The 26,416-nt window shown below is 38.7% G+C and overlaps 1 protein-coding gene across 1 annotated transcript in view; it reads left to right on the top strand.

The window, feature by feature from the left end:
* LOC139118892 (E3 SUMO-protein ligase RanBP2-like) overlaps positions 1 to 26,416 on the top strand; it is a 49,277-nt gene that overhangs the window by 7,006 nt on the left and 15,855 nt on the right. Inside the window, exons 4-20 of the mRNA XM_070682450.1 lie at positions 119 to 184; positions 692 to 853; positions 5,765 to 5,910; positions 6,351 to 6,495; positions 7,022 to 7,196; positions 8,094 to 8,173; positions 8,429 to 8,567; positions 9,304 to 9,491; positions 12,513 to 12,691; positions 13,573 to 13,696; positions 14,219 to 14,340; positions 15,292 to 15,352; positions 19,140 to 19,277; positions 19,907 to 20,053; positions 20,467 to 20,700; positions 21,866 to 22,048; positions 25,931 to 26,179. Of these exons, the coding sequence (XP_070538551.1) occupies positions 119 to 184; positions 692 to 853; positions 5,765 to 5,910; positions 6,351 to 6,495; positions 7,022 to 7,196; positions 8,094 to 8,173; positions 8,429 to 8,567; positions 9,304 to 9,491; positions 12,513 to 12,691; positions 13,573 to 13,696; positions 14,219 to 14,340; positions 15,292 to 15,352; positions 19,140 to 19,277; positions 19,907 to 20,053; positions 20,467 to 20,700; positions 21,866 to 22,048; positions 25,931 to 26,179 (2,538 nt within the window). The remainder of the gene's footprint in view (positions 1 to 118; positions 185 to 691; positions 854 to 5,764; positions 5,911 to 6,350; positions 6,496 to 7,021; positions 7,197 to 8,093; positions 8,174 to 8,428; positions 8,568 to 9,303; positions 9,492 to 12,512; positions 12,692 to 13,572; positions 13,697 to 14,218; positions 14,341 to 15,291; positions 15,353 to 19,139; positions 19,278 to 19,906; positions 20,054 to 20,466; positions 20,701 to 21,865; positions 22,049 to 25,930; positions 26,180 to 26,416) is intronic.

The raw sequence follows: 26,416 nt of genomic DNA, 5'->3' as shown, positions 1-26,416 counted from the left end.
CCAAACAGTTGTTAATACAATAATACAGAGTGCTTTAAAAATATCGTGAAGGCAAGAAAAGGGAGTGTTTAAGTGATAGTTTGTGTCTAGAGTCTTAAATGATTTTTTATACTTTCAGGAACACATTTTAAGAACAACAGGAGCAGATGACAAGCAGCTTGAAGAATTTTTTATTCAAGAAATGGTAGGACACATCTTCAATTTCTTTATTTTATGTGGGAAGAGAAAATAATTGGTTGCATGTAAGGCATGCATGTCATGACTTTAGAAATGGTACCATGTTTTTATATTCCGAACCTTAGCAAAACCACTGTTTATGATCTGTCATTATAATAGTATGCAGTTCTATGCCTGTCATTCTTGTTATAGTAATTTCAGTAATTATTACCTTTCATGTGTAATGTTGGCTCAGCTAGGCTTGCACATGATAATTTGATGATATGTACGAGAGTTTCATCTTCTGTACATGCACAACATTGCTTTTCTAAGTCAAGAAAACCCAACTTGAGTAGTAGCTAGTGAAATCACCACAAATCAGTTTCGAATGACTCAATGACAAAATTCTTTCAAGCCCAGATTCAAACATCTAGAATAGAAGAAAATATGACCCTTATTTTATATGTATCAAGTGATGTCTTCAAGACACAAATGAATGAATGAAAGACTTTGTTTTGTTGTTTCACCCCAATAGAAAAACTCACCTTACAACCTGGAATTGAACATCAAGCTGGCAAAGATGTACAAGGAAAAGAAGCGTCTCCCAGATGCCTATCAGTTCTGCACACAGTGGGAAAAGAGTAAAGCGTTTTCTGAGCAACTAGATTGGCATGTGTGTGTGGCTGATATCATACATGTACGTAAAGAGCTTTAATGTTAATTGGCATTCTGTGCCTACATGTGTAAGCCAATGGTCAAGTTTATAAGTTGACCAGGAATTGTGATCAGTTACCAGTATATTTGTATGGCTGGAAACTCCAACTTTGATCCTGTGCCGTTTGATTAATGTAATCAATTATTGTCAATGCTTTGCACCCTCACCGGCTGTAAATCTCTCCATTACATCCTGGATTACCAGATGCTGAAAGGGATATTGAGAAATATTCCCTTACATGGTACACCTAATGTGATACTCATGTACCTATTTTAACACATACCTCCATGGATATCATCATTTGAATTTTAGATGCAATGAAACTACTTGAATCTTGTATCGAATTTTCCTCTTGTAAATTTAGCTGGGGTAAAGGTGTTGTTTAAGGGCCAGTACCTGTAAATTTGAATTCTTTTTTTCACTATTTTCGTTTTTAATATCAATTACAATTTCATGTTCTACTCGCCGAAGCATTTTGAGATGCACAGTATTTTAGCGTGTCAACTCGGCCTGTTCAAGTGCAGACTGCAGCTTAATTGATTAATGAATTCACATGTGAACCAGTGTTCTCCCCAGGATGTTTTCAGAAGAGGGCGAAGACGTGGTGCGAAGCACCACAAGCGACCGCTTTAGCGGTCGCGGGGGGAGGTCAGGAGGGGGGTGTCCCCCCTCCTGCCCTTGGAGCTTTTGAAAAACAGATTAAAATGGTGTTATTTGGTGGCACTTGGGGAGTATTTTTTCAGATTTTTTTCGTATAAAAACTCTTAAGGAAAGGAGATCTGAGACAGGGTTTCATAACTTTTATTACAGTTCACTGATTTTTTTTTATGAAGATTACATTTTTTGAAAACGAAAACATAGCGAGAGACATACATTTATTCATCGATGTCAAAATTATCACGGTGACCATAAAACTCAGGCTTGCGGAGCATTTTTTTTTCGTATAAAAAACTCAAAGGAAAAGAGATCTGAAACAGTGTTCCATAACTTTTATTACAGTTCACGGATTTCAATGAAGATTACATTTTTTGAAAACGAAAACATAGCGAGTCTAGAGACATACATTTATTCATCGATGTCAAAATTATCACCGTAACACTCACGTGTTCTCATCCTCATACACGTCCGACCGAGCCTAACATTATTAGGTTGTTTTGCTTTGGGAAGGAATACACAAACGAAATTCTAACCTCCTATAAAACTTCAGTGTACTCTGCTGTCCTTGGTTACCCCACAGGCTACCCAGACAGTATTAATAAGCATATATGAGTTTTTCTCACTGTTTTCTCTATCAGTTTCTCTCCTTTTCTTCATCACAGTCCCTCTATGGATATAGGGACTGTGTCTTCATGCTCTGACTGATCGGAGTAAATAAAATAAACGGTTATATAATCTAACCTAGCCTCTTAACCCTTTATTCATTTTACACCAATTACAAGGACGTTTATCTCTCATATACACATCTTGTAATTAATTAGTCAACACAACTAATTATGCTAATCCGTGGACTTATCAAGGGTTGGTCAACATTGCAAAGATAGAGATGTAAATGAAAAATGAGAAGGTATGAAGATCTTGGGAAACGTGTCCCGAGGACGTCCGTAAACCTAGTGGACGCTTATATATTCATGATATGCGCAAACAAACACTGCTCATTATTCAAAAATAAACGGGAAGTTGGATCGAAAGGAACGCTGAAAACGCGCATGCTTTTCGTTGCCAAGAGCCAAATTGAAACATAGCCAAGCAGACATGGCCCTGCTCCATGTAACAAATGCCACCCAGAAAGTATCGACCGACCAAGCAGAAAAAGCTCGCCGGAGGGGCCGTTTTATGAGCTTTTCAACAAAATTATATAGATGTATGTTTCAGGTCGTCAACCTCGTTTTCTGGGAGTGTATATACCAAGTATAATTTACAAACCGCGTCGTGATTCAAGGCACAATGGTGACACATTAGCAGCAGCACGCACTGGAGAATTTTTGCCAGCACTGTGAATTTTAAACCAGTCACCGTCATTTCTCTGCACTCGCTTTTAAATCCATGTCTGCCGGTAACATATCGTTATTTTCTGTCTCAAACTACGTACCAGCAACAGGCCTTTGACGTCAAAGTCGGTTGCTTTCTGATATACGGTAGCAACCAAGCTCATGACTAGAATGACTCTACGGCGTCAAAAAGTTAAACTCGCCTTTTTTCGCCTAAAAAAAGAGAGTTGGTTCCTACATGGAGCTAGTTCCCAGCTCTATGGTACTACTAGTCTAAGGAATTTTCAATTGCGCCTTATGCTGTTCGTGTACATTTCCCGAAAGAAGCCGCTGACGGGCTATAAAACTTCTTTTGTACTGTTAGGCTAGCTGTCGATTTTTCGGACGGGATTTCTGACTCTTACGTTTTTGCACCACAGCCATGGGAACGTGCATGTTTTGCCCGACAGCACGCTTGTCGCAACTTTGTTCGTCGATATTTCGAAACGTTTCCACCCAAATTGCAATTGCCAACACTCATCAACAGCTTGGTTATTAGGGGCCGCTCAAAAATTACCAAACTATCGCCGTTTTTCCAGCTTTTTTTCCGACACGACTACTTGCAGACCATTCTTTTTTCTGGCGTACAAGCGATGGGCAAGGCTCAGGGCAGCCCCGGGGGCAGCCCGTCACTAAAGTCACGTCAGCGGTGACCTCGCAACTTCTGAACACAAACTGACATCACCGATGATGTCGGCCACTACGTTAAGAAGCAAGTGAGAATTTTTACCAGCACTTTGAATTTTTTAAACCAGTCACCGTCATTTCTATTCACTCGCTATTACCTCCATGTCTGCCGGTAAATATATCGTTAAAGAGAAGTTTAGTTGCACGTAATTACGTTCCGTCATCAGTACGGGAAGCGTCTTTGTCACGTGATAACCAGACTTCGTGTACGTGCAGAACAGACGTTCGTGAACGGCAAACAACACCTCTACACATACAAAATGTAGTCATAATTACGTGTAGTAGTTTTTAGATATTCTTGATGATTTTAGCGAATTTAGACAGGAAACCTAGTAAACTATAATTGCTAACACCTTTGATATCATAATATTTCGCAGAGTTTGCACCAGCGCAAGAAGTACTTGCTTATATGATTTCCTTCCATGAACGAAATGTTGTCTCATTCCACTTGTTATCTGACGCTGCCCTAAAGATTTCTCCAAACCACATAAATAACTGTCATGTATCAAAGAAAATCGGCCGATTTAATTCGAGGATACAACAAGCTAGAACATTCCTGTCATAGAGAAATTAATGTTTCTTAAAACTTAAACGAATTTCCCATGTTTCGAGAAAAAATAAAGCAAAATTATCGAGAACGCACAGCTAAACTAAATGACTGACAAAACCTTAGCAACACCACCCGATTGAGAGAACCACTCTTAACCACACGAACTTTGACCCCAGTCAAAATCAGACTTGTCCCTGGGAAATATGTTTACAAGTTTGCCCACATATAAACAACGTAAAGGTCAAAGGTTTCAACTTCCGACTTCCTGCTTTACGGACGTCCTCATGCCATGAACTGCACGCAAGGCACTGGTAGGGTTTGCACTGTTCGCGACCATATACACGTTTGAAATTAGAGTAGCTGGCTCGCCTTGGCCATCGAAATACACTGGCTGCAGTAAATTTTGGATTAATGGTCATGAATGGCCGCAATTTAGTAATTTCTGAAAACATTTCAGGAGAGCTTCTTACCTTCCAATTTTAGTAACCTTTCCTATCTTTCGAGATGTTGACCAACCCGTAAAATCCCTGATAAGTCCACGGATTAGCATAATTAGTTGTGTTGACTAATTAATTACAAGATGTGTATATGAGAGATAAACGTCCTTGTAATGGTGTGGGTGTAAAATGAATAAAGGGTTAAGAGGCTAGGTTAGATTATATAGGCCTAACCGTTTATTTTATTTACTCCGATCAGTCAGAGCATGAAGACACAGTCCCTATATCCATAGAGGGACTGTGATGAAGAAAAGGAGAGAAACTGATAGAGAAAACAGTGAGAAAAACTCATATATGCTTATTAATACTGTCTGGGTAGCCTGTGGTTACCCTCAAGCTCCTTGCCATGTTTACTCAGCTAAGCTGGTTACCTAATGCACGGTCCCTGTGGAGTGACCGTGGCTAACGTAACGTTGCGGACTGAGCCATGCAAATATGGCTGCCTTCGATGAGTTGCACTTGCACATGGGCTTATGATCTCGGATGACATCACAAACTCGCGAGATTTGCAAGATCGATGAGAATTGCGTTTGCAGTCTGCAGGATCGAGGCTCACGCTCGCATTTTGCTTGTAAATCACTGTCAACTTTTTTTCCCGTACATTTTATTGTTTTTATGTTTCAAAAAGATAAATCTTTTTCATTTCTGGCAAGGGGGCGCTCGGAATTTACAAGAGGGCGCCACGCCCCTGTTACCTTATTCAGGGAGAACACATGTGAACAGTAACAGTGCCTTTTACATTTATACTCTGTTGACAAGCTGAATAGTTGGTGTTTCAACATGCTTTTTGGAGTAGAACAAGAAACAACAAAAGTGTCGAAAAAATCATGAAAAAGCTCATTTAATACTGCAGGAATTCGACTGGATTTATGTTTATGACCGTTGATGTTCTCTATCTAAGAAAAGGGATTTACAGAATTCTTCTAGACATTTTTCACAACATTTCTGAATTAATGTTATAGATTTGTTTCCATATGACAAGGACACTAGTCTTGCCTAGTGAATGCAGTAAAAGTGCAAAGTGTGTTGTTTTGAGAAACCAACCAAGTAATCATCTCAAATTCCTATTTGAGCAAAGAGTGCCCAGTCAAAACGTTAAATTTATTATAACTGTCTTTCTTCTCCTGTACAGTCATACTTGCGCCAAAAACTCAATTCTGGACCCAGAGGCTCTGCAAAAGAAATTATCATCAACTTCCTAGAGGCGCTGTGTCAAGTCACTCATATGGCATTGAAAGAATATGACAGATACTCAGACTGTGCTGTGTGTCTTTCCAGGTAACAAACTCCATCATAACGATATTTACTGACCTTAAAGGAAGGGAGGTGGGTAACTTAATCATCACATCATACCTTTGTAGGATGACAAGTAAAAAAACACTCAGCCATTTTGGGGGAATGAAAATGAATTTTAGCTCCTGTTTTGTCATTAGCTGATCACAGGAGGAGCTTACTTTGTCTGATTAGTAAATTTTGTAGCAGAGAAGCAATTCAATTGCTCCTGTTGGCTTTAACCCTTTCACCACCATGGTTTAGTCCAATCCCATTGTTATCAATGGTGAGTGTAGACCTGTTTACAGGGAATTGGGGTGAACAGGTTAAGATAACTTCTTACAGGAGAGTTATTACAATAATTCTTTTTTTTCCAGTGTTAGTGAGAGGAATAGTCTTAATGCTGTTTGGAAAAATTCAAAATCCAAATGTGTGTTAAATTTTAGGTTGGATGAATGGCTTCTAAGGGCTCACCAGTATGAACCCATCACAGAGGGCGCCCCAGACTCAGAATGGAGCACTGTACTAAATGAGATGAGAGGTCAGCTGTATTTCTTGAGTGGTGTACTTCTTACCAAAATGGCTGTCACCGTAAGTAGTCATGTCTCCAAGATTGTACCTGTAGTTATGATGTATGCATGGAATGAAAAAGACAAAATGGCCGTCCTTGTAGTTTTGAAAAGTAATTTGATTAGCATGTTGAAAAATTTGACAAGAAATTTTGTAAATGAAATGTCAGCCAAAGTGAAGTACAACAAGGTGATGTGTCACAGACATTCGTTTAGTAATACAATCTCTGTCTTTGATTATTTATGAATGTGGTATTTTATCATGTAGGAACATGGCCAGCAAGTATATCCCTCAAAAGAATTTGTTGGTTACAGTCGTGAATTTAAAGTTGAACTTGTTTAACTCGCACTAAGGTACTGTCATATACTTGCAGAGGTGCAGTTTGACAAACCTACAGGGAAAGTATTGGAGAAAGATCTCATATTTACACTGATACAAGACTTTGGTGATTTTTGTAGGGTTTATTTATTTGGATGAATTCACCAGCTTGCTTTCACCTTCTGTGATAAGTGCATTTGATTTTTTGGAATCGTTTTAACCTACACAGGGGGCATTAGGTTGGCAGGATGCCATCTCAAAGATCACCGCGTGTTACCTGGCAAGTTTACAGACACCCTTGCCAGACACACAGACATCCTGGGTTGCTATGGCAGTGAGGAGATCTGAAGGTCGTGACCCCTTGAGATGGTATCACCTGGCTTGCAGCAGGCTTAGTCAAGTTGGTGAGTACTGAAACCTACCGATATGAATACTTCCCCAGACCCTAATAGCAAATACATGTTATCTTAGCATGTACATGGTACAACTGAGAAAAGTAATGTACATATTGTATGGAGGTATTCAGAAGAGTGTTTTTGACATTTGCGTCATAAGATTGTGCATACGAAAATATTAACTTACCAACTAGTGAGTTTAATTTTGTGGCATAGAAGGCAATTTTAGGCTAACCAGTTGCAATTTCTGCCTTGGTATTTCATTCAACCTGTTGTGTGATTTGTAAATATAGATTGTAGCATATTAGCCCTTGTTCAAAAAACAATGGCAAATTGCCTTGCATTGAGTGGGGTTAGAAAAGTATGAAGAAGTATTGAGGGTAAGATGCATTTTTGGAGAATCGTGAAGTTGACAGTGAGAGGCTATGACTTCTGAATAGTTTTGAGAGTTGATGATAATTAAGCATCCTAGGGGGTTAGGTTAGTATCCTCTCATTATGAAAGGCACCTACAAGTTAAACAACACTGGGGATGTCATGAAAACTTTGGCCCTTTGTTCTCCAGATACGTTCAGAGAAGATCTTAGCACAGGGTCCTGAAAAGTTCTTAAAAGTCTTTGAATTTTAAAGTGGTCTTGAAAGTCCTTGGAAATGAAATTGAATACCAGAAAGTCCTGGAACATTGACAATCCATACATAATTTTCAAATGCAAAATGATCAATCATGATATATAGTTAAAATGAGATATAAAAATGATATATTGTAAAAATGATGTCTGGTAAATGGTATTTTTAATCTCAAAAAGTCCTTAGAAGTCCTTAAATTTGATAGAAACCTTGTTTAATATGTCATGTAGATTTTTTTCTGATATTTTTGTGATTTGTGTTGTGCTCGTGCTTTGAATAGGTCATCTGGTGGACAATCTGTGTGACCAGTACGCTGAGAAGGGACTGGATAAAATGTGTGAAAAAGTTTGCTGTCGACAAGTAAGTCTTGACATGGGAAAATCGGTAACCGGGGTTATCAGTTCATATTCTTTTTGAGTGTATAGCACAAGAGAATTTTGTAGTGTTTCTCATTACATCAGCCACAAGACTTCATAGGCGGTAAACATTGGCAGACTCAAAGAAGTGTTGTGATCTTACATGTACAAATGTAACATTTGATTCATATAAAACAAATGCTGTTAGTATCCTGGTTACACCTCTTTCATACTCTTAGCGACTCTTTCTCTTATATAGGGGCAAGAAGAAATATTCTACAAAATGTTCAGCTACAATTACCCAACATCCAAGTCGTACTTTTACCAAGATAAGACTTTCTACCATGCAAACACAAACAATCTGCCATATGAAGATGATTTGATGGTATATGATGAAGGTATGGTATAGTTTGTATTCATATCCGTGTCCTTGTTGAGGCTGATGGCTAATTGTAGCAGGTGTATTTTCAGTGTATTGCATGTTAACTATGAAGGGAGAAAAATTGTCTTGGTAATAGTGGTTTTCAACAGGCATTAGGAAAATATCAATTTGTGGTAACCATCTATGACTTACAAGTCGATAATTGCTTTTTTCTTAAAATGTAAGTCGTACATATAAGTCATGCATTAATTGTTAACGTTTGAAAAATGTTCTGTGGGCACACTTTGGTAAGCAATTTTACATAAGTTGCTTTTGAGTTTCGACCATGTTGTTGAAGAAAGTTGAAAAAAAATGCAACAAATGAGGCTGTAAAGGGGCAGGTTTTTTATCAGCCTTATCCCTGAGGAAATCAACTAACTGTGCACAACTTTCAAAGGAGAGCAAAGGACTAAAATCACATGAACAGTCAATGTCAACAACCAGTAATGGGAGAACCAGGGATTGAAAATCGCCTCTGTATTCAAATTCTTGTATCTGTTCAATCTTTCTGTTGTACCTAAAACTTTGTTATCAGTTCACCTTTCCAAACACTAATTTTTCTGTACAGAGGAGATTCAATTAAGAAAACTTCAATAGTGTACCCTGTGCAGAGATTTCAATTAAGAAAACTGCAATACTGTGCCTTGTACTGAATGTTCACAGCAGTCTTTTTTCCTGACATCCCCACTCACGTAAAATCTCTCTTATATCAGGAGTCTTAGCTGAAAATCCACACAACCTGCACAACATCATTTGGTTGGCACTGCAGTGGTATCAGTCTGGCACTGAAGTACAACCAGACGTTAGCTTTCTGCTGGCCCAAGCCTTTGAGAGTCTTCACTACACCGTGCCTAACCTACAGACCACAGCTGTGGAAACCGTATGCCAACTGGATATGCAGGTCAGTTTATGTGTGCTTGCAGTTCATTTAGTTGTAGTGTGTACGGCAGAAACAACTTCACATTGGGTTGAAAAATATATTGAATATATCAGTCAACATTATATCATTATGATACCAGTATATTGATGGTGCATATACTGTGATCTGATCGGTTGAGAAGTGAAAATAACCGTGTTATATTCACAAAATAGCACGGTTTGAACAGGCACAAGCTCTCAGCCAGAGAAAAATTCCCTTTTTGACGTTTCAAGCCAGAATTTTAATTTAATATTATGATATAATGGCAATAAACCACCTCATCAGCAGGTATACCACTTGATTATGACCAGTTCAATCCATATATGCTCGTGCTATCGTTCATGCACATATTCCGTGAACTTGTCAAAATATCATGGTATACCATTGCTGGGTATATTGCTTAAGTATATATCATTACACATACATTCACTTTGTGCATGTAAAGTAGTACACAGATGGTGTTTTTTTGTTATTTGGTCCATAGTATTTGTTACTTGGTTTTGATATCAGATCGAAAGATGCTGAAATAAGCTTTGGAACTGACAGTACGGTTCATATTTTGACAAACTATCTTGTCAGTTAGGACTGTTAAAGTTTTCCCTTTTGAAATATTTTAAAAGGGACCAAAATAGTAATGTTTGAAAATATGGTAAGTTTTTGTAACAGATAAAAAGTACATTTTCTTGTCCTCTCCATAGTACAAACCCTGCTGATATGCAGCGTGCTCGGAAGCTTAAATCTGATTGGTCGATTGTCACTATTCAGAGCAACTTAGGGAGTCTATTTGTATTATTTAATTATAACTGTAAGATTCAGCCACCCAATTGGATGATAGCTTCAGAGACGCTGCACACCAACCCTACAAACATGTTGAAATGCAAAGCGCTGCAGCGTGTTCATTTTTAGCCGGATGCCGGCCAAATTGACCGGCTACTTTCGTATTTTGGTCGGCTACTTTTCAGCACTGTTTCGCTCTCTGGCCCGGAAATTCTGATTTTGATAACAATAATTAGATTTTTTTGGTGGTCTCTCAAGCCGCAGGTAATATTTCAGTAGTGCCGATGTGGCTATATGTAGTCTAGCAATTTACGCGGTGAACTTGTTGCTATGTAGTACCGCGATCAGCGAACGTGTTGTACTGTACACTGGGAATCGCTCTCGAGGTCAACCTCGCTCGCCCGATCACAGCCCGAATTATTCCGACGTTCACATCGGGTATAGCCGAAAATTGGACTAACACACAATTACGTTATGCCCGCGAATAGCCGACCATATCCGAATGAAGCCGACTTTTGTTTCGCTCAAACGCGGAAAAGAAAGTCGACGCTTGAGAGCTTTGGTTTTCTGCGTAAGAGTAGGGCCTAGTCTGATGGGTTTGGTAGGTTTTTGATCAAATCTAAAGCGACCACAAGTTACTGAGTCTCATTTTTCATACTTTCGAAACGCCACGTCAATCTATCCATGGTCGATCACGATGTCAATATTCAACTCAAGTCGATCGATATCGCTAGGGGCCGTGGTTGTGTGCATCGCAGAAGAGAAAGTCGACGCTTGGAAACTTTGATTTTCTGACTTTGTCTGTTGCTTTTGGGAGGTTTAGATCAAATCTAAATAAACAAAAAATTACTTGGTCTCACTTTTCGTACTTTTGAAACGCTACGTCTATCACAGTGTCAAATTTCGGGTCGACCTATATCGCGTTGTGTGTACTGTGTTACAATTGACTACCGGTGCTTTGTACACACACGGTGTAGTACAGGCTGGCGTTCAGTGTCGTTGAGGTTTTATCAAACATGAACACTGAAATTTAGCTCCCTTTTTCAATTATATTCAACATCAGCAAAAAATCAATAATCAGCTCGCGGATTCGTTTTATTGTGAAATTAGTACAGTTAATTAAAATCACTGAAAATTGTGTTCCTATAATTCATTGAATTGAATAAACTCTTTGATTTTACTGTATCTTCCATCAAGTTTATTTAAATCAGTAAAACACTTTGTACAGCCAGGCTGGTCAGGATTCTAGCGGATCGTTATCTGGGTTGTGAAAACCCTAGGCCCCATTCTATGATGTAATTCAAAATGTTTGTTCAAGTCATGAGCTAAACAATTCTACACAACAGTCTGGTGAAATTTTGCTATTATCCTTGTCAACTGAATGCAGTTGACAGGCCCGAGTGATATCAAATTAATTTTTCTGACTTTTTTTAAACTTTATCCCTTGAAAACATGTTGTAATTGGCAATGATAATGATTATTCTGTTTGCTGAAATGGTCTTTAATACTGTACAAGAATGCATAAAATTACTCCAAAATGTCTTCAAAATTTAAAAATTTCTTGCCCACCCCGTCCCTGAAACCCTCCCCCTTTGTGTATGTTGAAATAACCTTTTATACACTGTATAAGAATGCATGAAATTGCTCAGAAATGTCTTCAAATTTAAAAATAATCCTTAACACTCTCATGCTGAAATGGTCTTTTCATACAGTACAATAATGCATGAAATTACTCCAAAATGTCTTCAAATTTTAAAAATTTCTTGCACACAGGGAGGGGACCCCTCCCTGAAACCCTCCCCCTGTTTGTATGTTGGAATAGCCTTTTATACACTGTATAAGAATGCATGAAATTGCTCAGAACTGTCTCCCCCCCCCCCCCCCCCCCCCCGCGCCCGCCCAGGGAACCTGGTTGCACACAGAAGCTAACCGCCTACTTTTCTGAATTTTCCGCCTACTTCAAAATTTTTTGAGATGCAAGGCGCTGTCCTTGCAAATGAAACATGTTATGAAACTATGCTATGTTATGTTATCATTGCCAAATGAATCCTAGCCCAGACTAACAATTAGCCCAAAGCCATTGTTCTCAGTTGTAAGTTCTGAAGGCTTACAACAAATTTGGGTGAACAGGAATCTGTATTGGTCAAAGGATGAAAGAAACACCAGCAAGCCATCTGCGAAATGACAAAAATTGATACAATATTTTTTTTCTCTGTTGACCTCCAGAGCTTCATCTATGCCGTTGTGTACTGCACCAAACACACTATGAGAGATCACTACATTCAGTATCATGTCAGTGATCACCAGATTGAAATACTGCCCCAGTGCCTGTCAAAGAAACTGCTATCTACAGAGCAGGATGAGTGGTGGTCGGGTGTATGTGCATTGTACACAGGAACTGCCAGGTAAGGCATGGATGTCAGTGACCTCAATTCTCAGTGTGTATCCAATTACACCACGCGAGATACAAGGTTCATGAATATTCAACATTGATTAAGAATCATTTGCATAACATTTAAATACCAAATGCTATGTATTGTAATCTGCATAAACGAATATTAATCCACATTGCATTTTGCACAAAGAGTATTCATAGTTGATTTGTGTGTCTGGATAAGATCAAGCAAGTGAAAATCAATGTGGGCATGTCAAGCATGCATAAGTTCAGTACTGTGTCACTGTAGCAAATTTGATTTTTCAAATCGGATGTTGCATGATCTGTACTGTGATGTTTTGGGAATATCTCATAAATGTCCCACCAACTGTTTAGTATCACAATTACATTGTTTGTGCTAAGCTTTTGTGAATCCTGGTGAATGATATGGTAGCCCTTGTAATATTTCTGCAGTTCTCTACTCATTGATATACCAAGGGGAATCCCGGTAAAATGACTGGGGAACCTAAATAACATTTCTGCTGTCCCCCAATCTGATTGCATTGATATACCACAGGGAAACCATAGTAAAATGACTGGGGAACCCTGGTAACATTTACCTGCTCACTAATCTTGACAAAGATTCTGTAATGAGCATTTTGCATATTTCTTTTTTTTTGACCTTTTTCACAATTTCTATAAGTCATGCATTGAATATTACATGTATAAGCAAATGATTAATGCAATGTTACATTCACTGCTAAGATTAGGCCATGTAAGACTTTGTGAGTTTACAAAAGACTGACTGTGACATTGTTTCTTCTTGCTGAGCCAGCAATGAAATTTGCTACTGAGTCTGCAAAATTATTGATGATTATACATGTAATTGTTATGAACTGTCTTTACCACTAGTCCAAATGAGAGGGGTAAGCTCAGGTTTTCCGTTCAGCGTGGATTGGAAGTTGTCCGTGTGATTGGTAACCATGGTGTTCAAGTTAATTTGCTGGTGCATCTTGCAAAGTGCTTTGCAACACGAGTGAGTTGACATCTAATGTTCATAATTTTTTGAAATCTTGGTCAAAGTCCACTTAAATTTACTGCATTTTTTATGTTTTTTTCAAATCACTGCCTTTTTCCATTATCAGAGCTTTCTGCTAAGCCATTACTTTAATATGGGGACGGATAAAATTGCAATTCCAGTGCCATCATTATGGATGAAAAGTTAGTTTATTCATATCCGTATCACTGATCCATTTTGCCATATTTCTGTCAGGACCAGGAAAATAAAATTATATTAGAAGACATAAAATGTTTCTATGGTTAAAGCATCATTATTCATCAACAGCTCTACAAGTTCTCAGTTTAAAAATATTTTAAATTTTTCCCACTTCATATTGAACCACTGAATATGAGGACAGGTGTACAGATGTACAACCTACAAAGTTAGTAATCAGTGCATCCATGCATATGTTAAGGAGGAGTTGTATGTAACGCAGCATATCTTCAAATTATGATTCAGAATGACTAAATATTTTGAAAAATCTAATTTTGTGTACAGATGAATGAGACACGTCAGCTATCAGAGGAGGAGTCGATGTATCTGGATAAGTACCTGGGTCTTCAAGCTAGAGCTGCTCTTTACTGGGAGGCTGCACTGCAGATACTGGAGAGATTGGCCCAGTAAGTGTGCTTTTCCTTTGTACAGTCTATTTTTCAGCATTTTTATGGTGCTGCCTTCGTGCAGGTGGCCAGTACCAGTGACAGGTGTCTTGTAGGCGGAATACTCAGAATGTAGAAATCATCTATAACTGAAATATCTACTGCCAAAATACCTAATCAAACTTCCATCTTAACAACCCTTTGAGTGCCAAAGTTAGTTTTTGTCAGCTGAAACTTTCGATAAAAAACTGTAGCCAATGAAAAGTGATGTCCGTTTGGTCCAAAGTCATCAAAATGATTATACATGTAACTCCACTCTGGCTGAGTCAAAATTTTGTGAAAATAGAATAGATTTGCAAAACAAATTTCCTACATATACTCTCCTGTCAAAGAAAGATATTAAATTCATAAAACAGTATCAAGTTTTTGACATAAATTTTATCATTAATACCAAAGTTAAGGGTTTCTACTCAAAACATGTACCCTTTCATCCACTGAGTAAAGTATTGCTACCACACTTGAGTTTAGATTCTGTGCTTATTCAAAATGTAAGGTATGAGTGGGTTTTCATGCCACCTTTGATAATAAATAATGCTTTGAAAAAAAAGTGTGTCAGTAGTGCAACACCACCTTAAAAACAAATTAATGGTACTTTTGAACAGTACATGTAGCATCATTATCAATCAAGAAATAGTGTCAAAAGAAGGATAACATCTTAATGCCTTAGTTTTTGTCTCAATCAATCTCTTCCTGTAGAATTGTAATGCTTTTGATTATACTGTAGCCGGAGCTTTTCTCTTGAGAAATTTCTCATCACAAGAAAACAGTTTCACCTTCTTATGTAAGACGATGGTCGTTCATAACCTGAACGTGAAGCAAAAAACTCATAGTATACTGTTTCTTTTGTCCATTGTTTTTCTGTGATTGCACCCTATCATTTTGCTTTCGTAATTGTGTTTCATTCACTTACAGAGATCTGAATGTACCTAAAGCTAAAAATGCTTTCTTCAAACATGTTGATGCTGATTTGAAGGTAATTTATTATAAACAAGTGTTTTTCTGTCATTTTAATGTTATTGTTGTCTGCTAAAAACTGAGTTCAGTTCTTGTTTGGGTAGCTCTTTCAGATACATGTACAATCGAATTCCTCATGACTTTTTCATGCCTTGAATGTCATCAGAAGATTGTAAAAGTAACATCGTACTGTATGTGTTAGCTCTGATGCATAGTTTTCAGAAATAATCAACGTTTATACAGTACAGTCTTGTACACACTCTCTGAATTTTAATACCTTGTTAAATTTGACGAAAGCTGTCAGTATTGAACCCTCCATTTCATGCCACATTTGCATATTTGTTCCGCGAAATTGAAGTGTGAATCAGGTGATGGTAACCTGTACCAAATAAAATTTTCCTCTTTTTAAATTTCCAAGATTACCAGTTTCCTTCATTTCAAGTGAATATTAAGGTAGCGACTCAGTTTCATTGTCACTTATTTTCAATCCTCATTTTCACAAAGAAGACGTGGTCACACACCCGACATGTGGTACTTTTTTTATCTGCTCGGTCACCGAAGAGTTCAGAAAATTTGTAGTTTTTCAAAAACAGTGCGCATACGGCTGTTTTACTCAAAAACACGTGTTTTTTAGTTTTTTTACTCAAAAAAGTGTAAGTACAAATCTCCAATCGGCCTTGGTGATCTGTTTACGGCAATCAACGGCTGGGTATACTGGGCAAAAAACCGTGTCCCGGATTTTTGAAATTCGCTTTTGTTTTCGCACAATGCACCTTCAAAGTGTCAACTTGACGTTTTTTGCATAAATTATCGGCCTTTGTTCACGTTTGTCAGGATATCTTCACTTCCAGGCCCTTTATCGGAAATCTGAGACACGGTCTTTCAGATATATTCATTCACTGTCCACAGGTGAAAAATCAGGCTAGTCTGTCCAGGCGCCGCCGACTTATACTTATTTGAATAATGTACGCACTGACAAAAACGGAACTGAGAAAATCGACGATTTGTGTAAACGACCTATGCGTCACACATTGTGACCAAGAAGTCAGACTCGCGCACTATTTCTGCGAATTTTCTTATACCAGGAATAAGTTGAAGTATTTAGAGTCAGTTTTGGGAATTTTGAATATGTGTAGGATTGCAGATCGTGTGAAAATAGAAAGAAATTATACACTGAACTGGCAAATGCTTAGTGCCAGCAGTGGGTGGTATTTACACAACAAACACAGAGGGGTACTTAGCGATTTAATCCATTTTTGGAACGTTTAACTAGCATATTAACTGTATACTGTTAACTCAACGGTTACAATCTGGTTACCAGTGTTCACAGTCAAGACGAAGACGTCGAAACTTGTGTAAAAAAGTCTATCAGATCGAGACCTGTGTGCTGTCGTCGCGCGATCGCGTCGGGCATTCACTTGTTCTTGACTCAAGTTGTCTACTTCCTGTCTCGCGATCGGCAATTTATGCATGTTCTTTGTGAAAAGTGATTGTCAAGTTCATGTTAGTGCCGACACTGTGCGAACGGGATGTCACTTGCTAGTTTTCCTACCTCAAGATGAGACGAACACATGTAACTCTTGACAACATAAAATGTCTGTCGTATTTTCTTAGCTTTTGCACCGCACTGCAAACTTGTCGCCCTTCGTTACGACGGGAGAGATTGACTCGTGTTATTTTTTCAAACTTTATTTATATGTGTTCTTGTACCGATTTTATCAAACTAATAATAATCACGCCGCAGCGTAAAACAGTGCAGGCTGTCATCGACAGCGTGTTCCGAGAGACAGAGTGTCGACTAGTCTACAGTGGAGTCACTCGACTTGCGCAATATCAGAGCACACATAATTATTTCGGAGATTTTACTTTTAGTCAAACTTTCGATGACTGACCTCATATAGCAAAAATTGCTAGTTTCGGCACTTCTAGAAGTTGAGCCGGGTTTGTTTTACGTTCAGTGTTGAGGTCCAGCTAGCAGCTGTGGAGTCTGCGGGTAATTGATAAGTTTAGACAACACGTACACAATAATCATTTGTGAACCCTCGCAATTCACGTTTGACGTAATTTAATTTTTGGGTTATATTTAGGCCTAAAGAAAGAAAAGGCATGAAATAAAAAATATTTGCATTTCGTTCCGAAAAATTAGCAGATCGGTGAACTTGCTCTTGTGAATCTACATTATGAGTGTATGAACTCCTGCACTGGCTTGGGAAACTCCTTGACATAAATGTCACTCGTCGGGTACGGTGTTGTTCAAGGTTGTCAGCAGACACGAAAGACTGCACGATAGAAAACTCGAGTTTAAAAATACAAAATTAAAAGAACACGATACTAACACCAAGCATGTACAGCAAGAGTGATAAAATTATCGCAACTAACAGAAGTTTCATCTCACTCAGGCTAATTTTTGGACTCGGGTATGCAATCAGCATAGCCTAATATGTTCGAAAAGCAGCGTGTCAAATACTTTCATAGTTGTCTCCGTTATCGTCTGCGTCCTCGGCCAAATCTGACTCTTCACTGCATTCTTGATCGTTATTGCAGGGAGTATGAGCCAAAGTCGGACTGTTTTACATTGAAATCGACCTTTGCGCATGTTGCCGTCTTTTTCAGGTCCGCTTTTGTGGCCCTCGCTTGCTTTTTCGACGGAATGGAGCGCGAGCGCCGGCTTTGGTCTGCTCGACGACGTGTTTGCCGTACCGATACATGCGGAGTTCAAAACGCTGAGCATAACGTTGAAGCTAGCGCATGCGCACTATACCGCAAAGGCTATACATAATCTATGCGTGATCAAAGATATCGTGGTCGGTAATCCGCGACCGTTAAGACAAAAGGGAAATAATGGCACGCGGTGTAGCTGATAGTTTGCCATTTTAGTAATATTTCAGGAATTTCCCGGTACGATGTGACCCAACACCTTTCCCCAAAAGAAAGACCACGTGTCAGTGGTTCGAAATTTGAAATAAAAAAAAAATTGCTAAAATGACCTTTGAACCTGAGTCGCATCGTTAAACCAACAATTACTGCAAAACATCTTTTTAGCAAGTAAGCGAAATTGTCAATTAAGCTAAGTGTGTCAATTCATTTATTTGAGATGCTGTGTAACTTTTCCCCATATTTGTACTCATGGTTAGGATGTCATTTCAGCAAAATTAAAAACTTACTATTTGCAATGAAAATCTGAAAATGCCGAAGTGCAGCTAAATCAAAACGTTTTACAGTATATATTGGTCTGACCTATCTATTTTCATACCCATGTCCTGCATGCTATGTACAGTAAAGTATATCATACTAAACTTGCTTTGAAGTCCCATTCATTTGGCAGTGGAAGCGGTTGTTTTGCAACCAACTGTTGTACAAGAGCCATGTGATATATATATCAAATTAGTCCTATACAAAATTTGAAATGTAGATGTGAAATGAAAATTAAAGTTCTTCTTCACTCAGTTCCCTATTGTTTACTGCTATTTTCTACCTCAGACAACTCAAATACAGCAAATTCAAGTTCAGAACAAATTACAACTTTTTTGTGTAATTGTGATTTTTCAAACATAAACTACCACATACAGACTAACTGATAGCCATTCAATGGAAATTTTCACCAAATTTTGAACTTGTCAAGAATGCCCAGTAGTTTGAATTGTATGGTCATTCAATATTTGTTTTACTTTTAATGAAATTCTGTGTTGCAGTTGTCATTTATAACCCTTTGAAAGAAAAACTTTAAACCCTTATCATCTTTAGTTCAACAGTGATAACTGCTGGTATGATTAACAAAGACAGCTTTTGGTGTAATTTTGTATTAGATGAAAATGGTCAATGAGTATATGGAGGAAGGAAAGAAATTTCTAGCTTCAATGACATTTGAAAAAGGAGACAAAGAAAAGGCTTTAGAAATGTTTGACTCTCTTGGAACAGCTGATGGAGCTTTTAACCAGGCCATGGTAAGCTGCTATAGATTTTATCATACTGTCCGAAAAGGGAATGTTTGCTTGAGTTGGTCAGTTCGAGAGTATTGTAAGTAGAGTGAGAGAGTGATTGATGATGTATTGATGACAGTCCCTAAAATGGGGATGCTTGGCAAGGGGAGGCCTAAGGGGGGGTGGGATGGAGAGAGAGAGAGAGAGAGAGAGAGAGAGAGAGAGAGAGAGAGAGAGAGAGAGAGAGAGAGATGTAATGCCCTTGCTTACCATTTTATCTCTCAAAATAGAAATAATGCACAGTATTTTCTTGAATATTACTGCTTACCAAGTAATGTTTACATTTATTCATTGCAATAGAATCTTACAAAAAGACACCTTTACCTTGGTATGGTAGACTGTATCACTAATTTTGATGTACCAGGCTGCATGGTATATGTGTGTGTGTCCATTGCAACAGTTGCCAACCATTACATACTTTGCTGTGGTATTTAATGGACATTTCATCACTCTATTCAAATGGCATGCACATGGCATTATGAATATTCCAAGCTAAGGTCCAGTGAAGTTATTTAATATCGTACATACCATACTCTGACCTACAACATTTAACCAAATGTGAATTTACAAAGTATCATTGCTATTTTTATTAGATATACAAGATGATGGCTGACCAGCAAGAGAGTAATAGTAGTGATGATAGCACTTCAGAGGATGACGACAAGAAAACAGAATACCTGAAAAAGTGTCGAGATCATCTCTTTACTGCCATCAAACGACTTGGAAATAACAGTGAAGATGTGAGTATCCTTCCACAATGTTACTTACTGTATTTTGTAAAAGTGGGATTTAAACATTTATTGCCCAAGTGGATAGGAGGTGTTGTGAGAGACCAGCTGAGAGCTGATCTTAGGCATGGTTTTCAAGCTTTGAGTTTACAGTTCACTCCAATGCATCTTGAAAAATTTTGTACAGATGCTGTTCCATTACACACAATTGCCCCAGCCCTATGTTAACTGCATAGGGGAAATACAATTTTTGGTTTCATGAAAAAAAAATTTTGAAAGCTTCAATTTTCATTTACTTCACAAGCTACAAGGGAATCCTCACAAGCAACATACCAGCAAAGTATTGTAGAATTTTGAGAATTCAAATAGGTATCTCCTAGGTGCATGGTGCATTGAAGCTGACCATCCTTTATTTTATTTTTCAGCCTCTGAATGGAAAAATCTCTGCATTACTTGATGACATTGAGCCACAACTCGGTGAGATGCAACAGCTTCAGCGAAGACTGGATTTCAACTCTGCTCATGCGTCCCTACCAAATGGCAGTCCATCTCCGCTGAGCAGAGTCAGCTTGGGGACTACTTTACAGGATGGAAGTCCTTCCATTCAAGGAAGGCCAATTCTGGAAAGCACTTTTCGTAATGACCAAGCACAGGCACAGGTAAAAAGACAGTTTTGTTGTGAAATCCTGTCAATATGAAACTCAGGTTTTTCAAATGTACAAAACGAAAAATTTTGGTACTGTGTGTTGTTGGCACTAGAAATGAATACTTCAACCACACAGTTTTACCCTGTTTTTTTACAGAGATTTTTAAATTTTTGATAACATTTTCAATATTTGTGTATACTTATTCTTTGAAAACAAAAACACTACTGGGTGCAGTGTATGATATTATTGTTGGCAAATGAAATCTGGTGTACATTGGAATTCTTGTCTCAACCAGAACACTGGGTGTTACACACGTACTGGCTATGTAAATGAGTCACATACAAGGCATTTGAATTCACTTTTTAGGAAACGAGCAATATTTTTTACAAACAGAACAATAATACTGAAAAATATCTTAAAAATTACAGCTGATGGAACTTTAAGGAAGGGAAGGAAAGACAACAGAAACTGATATGCTCAATTGTGTTTTTAGCTCATATTTGGTTTTGTATATAAATACCAAAAAGAGCTTATATGATGAGTCGGTGGCGTCTGTATGTCTGTATGTATGTATGTATGTATGTGGGTATGTATGTGCCGATGTATGTCCGTCACACACAAAGGCTCCCATACCGCCAAAGCTACCGTCTCAGTATTTGGTGTACAGGTAGATTCAGGGGTTGAGATGTGAATTTGTTCAAATGAACACGTCAGTGTCAAAAATGTGCAAATGAGGTAAGAAAAAGGGAAATCCTGCAAATGTGCAGGAGTGGTGGCATGCCAGTGACTGAAACACTGACCCTGAGTCATTTCCTGTCATTGTTTATAAACTGTTACATATTAACAGACCTGCTCAAACCATAGACAGTAGAGGAGGGAAGACTGTCTATGCTAAAACTATGAGGGGCTAGCTGTTTCTGCTATGCATGTTGCTAAAGTTAACCTCCAGTACCTAAAGTTTCAGACCTTATTTACTTTTGTCATTCTTGTTTTTCTGGTTTTAATATTTCTTGTTGTTTTTCTGGTTGTACTGTGCAGAAATCATTGTCATAACATCAACGTAGAATTTTCCTGCACAACATTTATTGTTGATCTTTGGTACCCATACTGGTATATACCAATTCTGATCAAATTTGAGCGACACCGTATAATTGCAGTATTTTTACTTTCTTGGCAGAGTCCTGGTAAAGATGTTACCCCCAGACGCCTGGCTGCTGAACTCAAAACCCTGAATGAAAATCATACCAAACTAGTTGACCAGCACACACAGCTGTTGGAACAGCATTCTGAATTGCAGGGAAACTACGGCAAAAGCCAAAAGAAGATTGAGTTATTGTCTCAGCAGTTAGACATTGTCATGGTAAGCCTTTTCAATGTGGACTGTCCATCTTCCTGTTTTATGTTTTCCCAACAACTTTTTTACTTACGTGAGGAGACTGACACTCTGATTTTTGTGGCTTTTTTACTCTTCTCCTTCCAGGTCTACCATTTTTCCATCTGCCAAGTCAGTGAAAAGCAGTATTAATCCTAAATGTCGAGGTGTGTTCACCTACTTGACATGCCACTCTAAGTTACAGCAGTTTCATTCAGTAAAAATCAATGTTTACAATGTTGATGTCTTCAGGATTTCAAATGTTCAAGCCTGTGTTAAAATGCAACATATGGGCAGGGGTTTCACTAAGTTTTGAAACAGGGGGCCAAATGAAAATTACAGGCGGCCAAGCCGTACCAACGTCCAAGCATGAGGATGTTTGGATATGGCAGCCCCGCCCCCCGACACGGTTCCAAATTAGCTATAATAACTCGACAAAACGGTACATCAATCACACATGATAACTTTATTAAAAAAAGTATTTGCATTTTTCAAACGATCAGAGACAACAGTATAGATAGCCTGAATCAAGGTGCCGCTACTTTCAAATCATGAATGACTGTTGTAAAAAAGTGTTCGTTTTATGTTGAAAGCATGGGTCCCTCCGGAAACCACACTCAAAAATGCATAGGAGATCATCTTTGACGCAAAGAGATGTAATTCAGAGATGTATTTGGAGCCATCGATGTGCTTTTTTGAAAGAATTATTGTGGCTTTTGGTGCGCGAAATCAGTCTCGAACTTGGCGATACATGTGTACAGTGGCTGGTAATTCAATTTCCCTACTTCCTGCATTGCCGTGTACGGTGTATGAAACCACAAACAACTGTGCTACAGCACGGTCTCTCCGGACCGTGGCTACAGCCTACCACTCAACGTCACAGTCTGCTAAAGTTTACACCTTCAATTTATTCTGTTTTGATATTATATGCCCACAGAGTTGAAGCAAGTCAAACGTTTGGCTCTCAGTCATTAAAATCCAAGAACGAACGCGAACATTGACTACATTGACAAGCAAGCCGTTGTTTAACACAATCTGCGGCCACGGATAGCTGTGGGCGATTGCTGATGCATTCAGAAGAAACCTTTCCTGAGAGATATTCATAAAACGCCACATAAGTATCAAAATGATCTGAGAAATTGCCATCCACTGTACCCTTCTTAATCAACCAACCCGTCTAACTGTTTCCATTTCGACCGAACTGAGTAACTTCAACTACGTATGGCCGACATTATGTTGCGTTACTGCTCATGCTCAATGACCCCTAACCTCCAACCACCCAGTGTACGTTGTACAGATGGGTTCCGTGGCACGTGCTGTATAGCTGTACCAGTATCGCACGATACACGAATGCGAACCAACGACCACAAACTTTTCACTGAAAACCTCGCAAAAGCATTGAAAACAAGTAATTCAGCATGAAGGATACAGATCATTGTAAACTTTTACCGATATGCTGTATTTGTTACCAGCTATTCATTCCTGTAAGCGGCACAACAATTACATGATTTTCAGGTAATTACAGGCGGCCGTGATCGCCTTACAGCAGGCCATATGACCGGTGGCCGGCGTTTAACGAAAACCCTGTATGGGACTTATTTTATACCTCAGTGGTTTTTGATCAACTTGACCTGATAGTGACCTATGAACTTTGCAGGATAAGATTTAAAGGTTGTTTGTGTACAGGCAGTTATAATTTACATTCATTTACTTTTTACCAAGGTCAGAGTTGTCTAAATTTAAAACTTCTCAGATCAAAAATTTGATTCTTTTTCATCAAAATCATAACAATATGAGCACTATTGCCAAATTGAATGATATTTTAGCTCAGATCTAGTTGACTAAGAAAATCAGTTTCTACCTTCCATGTGTGCTCTGTGCTATAGACAGAGATATCTCAAAAACAAATTGCTAAACCTCTTTTCTTGAAACTGGTCAGAAGAAAGTTTGGCAAATATTTTCCAGACATCTCTTGCATTTTATTAATTAATCTTCTGTGGTCAATCGAGTTTAAGGCCATCAATACTGCAACATCAATACCAACCTTGTCATCAGCTCACATGTTGATATAGCATATTTATGGAAGCAGAGACTGCTTCAATGTTGAGACCTTCGTGCACTTTTATGTTAGTCTGTCTCAACATCACTATTTCCTGAAGTGCATTCTAAAATGTCTCAGCAGTCAAGCATTTTGCATCACCCCTGCACAGTATATATAGGTACTTAATAAAGTACTTGTGCACAGTTATGCATAGGTTGTAAATACTGTAGCCTTTTCGATCAGTAACCAAGTGTTTCATCCAGAACAGCATCAACGGGGGTTTTTCCTCCTTTACCAGAAAATTTAAGGGGGATTTCACAAGTTCATGTGTTGCTCTAAGGTGTGACTGGTACCATTTTATGGGGTGCTGGTCCCCCGTGACATTCAAGAAACGTAGGATGTAAAAGGACAGTGTAAATAAAAAATGCTTCAAGCATATCGTCAATTGCAAAGAACGCTGAAATACTGCAGCTTTTAATCGCTATGGCAAAGTTTGTTTTTGACCTGAACGTATCCGATCTAGAAGGTAAACTTGGTTTGACCCAAAGTTTGAAAATGTTAGAAAAAAAGACATATCATCAATGGTGTTGATAACCTACATTTTGCTTCTAATCTACCCTGTGTAAAACGGGTACCTTTTCAAACAACCCAGAACCATCTGACCCGATTTCAGCTCGCTCGATACCAACTCGCCCGAATTCAATTTGTTTGGCGAGGCAACGATATGTTTTTTCCTGCAAACGTAAACAGACTTGCACTGAAAGGAACAGTTGGCAAAATAGCTGAAGAAGTAGCCATCTCTCGGGCAGTACGACAAAGGCAAACCTGAGCGTTCATATCGACTAATGAAGCATTTTCAACGAAAACGGCGATTCGCTGATCACTGCGTCTCATGTTACCAGGCAAGCAGAACGTAGTCACTGAGCTGAGGCGGGGACAGCCAAAACCGGCGATGACGGGGGGGGGGGGGGGGGGGGGGGGGGGGGGGGGAATTTACAACACAAATTACGTGGTACAGCGAACGTATAATCTCAAACAACTGCATTCTCGCGAGCCAAACCATGATTTCCGCTCCGCTGACCCACGCAAAAATTAATGGGTAGCGCTAAGCTGTTGCTGTAAAGAGGCGCGTGGTTTACAACGATGAAACAACGAGCGAGTTGGTTTCGGGCAAATCTAATTAAAATCGGATGTAGGTACCCTGGTCTTTGAAATTTACCAACGTAACTTTACTCAACATCAATCCTTTATTGTACCATTGTTCGTGCAAAATGAACAGCCTCTACTACAGTGTTTTGTTTATGAGACACAGTATGGGCACCCCACAGTGTTTTTGATAAACAAACTGTAAGATGATCTAATCCACTAGCGATACCGCTGTTGGCTAATCACTTGGCGATATAGGGATATTGCCAGTGGGTATATCGGGACTTCGGTGTTCCAAGTTTATTGCGCCAGCAATAACAGAGGGGGAATCCGCCATCCCCTGTCTAGATGAAACACTGTTAACCCGTTGAGCGCCAAATTCAATTTTTGTTGCCTTTATAGAATATACCTGAATCAAATGTTATTCAGATTTTTGCCCAAATTTTGATAAAGAACTGTAGCCAAGGAAATGTGATTTCAATTTGGTCCAAAATTATCAAAAAAATTACAGAAAAATTCATAAAATTTGGTAAAGTGTTGCACTAAAATTACAGCACTCAAAGGGTTAAATGTGTCATAAAAAGTACTTTGGTGCCCTTAGGCTCCAAGTTTGACTTGTATTATAACATGTAGTACTATTTATAAACTTACCTCTTGTACTCCTCACATCTTCTTTGTTAAAGGCGCAGTTACGAGAATTACAGAGTAACAGAGAAACTGCTCCCAAACCCCAGTCAACTCCCCAAGCTCATCAGGCTTCAGCTGTAACGCCTGGTGCTGTGCCTAGGACACCAACCTCAACTTCAGCACAGACACCACCCAGTGCTGCGGCTCAGACAACACCCAGTGCTGCTTCCCATACTCCATCTGCAAGGACTTTGACCCCGGAGCAACAAACTCACATCCTAGCACAGTACCTCCAAGCCATAGCGGTAAGGGCAGTTCCTAGAAAATTAACTGTGTGTGCTCTGTTATATATCAGAGGATGGTTACTTTTACCAAAAGACACCTATCATGTATCAACACAAATGTAAACAGTTTTGTGTGTTGGATTCGAAGAGGTAACAACCCCACAGTTCAGATTACAAACCCACAATTCAGATACATTCTGTTTGCATCTATGGGCCAAAGAAGCAAAGAACCCAATATTGATACTGTGAAGCAAATAT

Source organism: Ptychodera flava, chromosome 19 (assembly GCF_041260155.1).
Source record: "Ptychodera flava strain L36383 chromosome 19, AS_Pfla_20210202, whole genome shotgun sequence".
In the NCBI taxonomy this organism is placed as follows: Eukaryota; Metazoa; Hemichordata; class Enteropneusta; family Ptychoderidae; genus Ptychodera; species Ptychodera flava.
The sequence above is the reverse complement of the archived record's forward strand: the minus strand, read 5'-3'. Positions and strand labels throughout refer to the sequence as shown.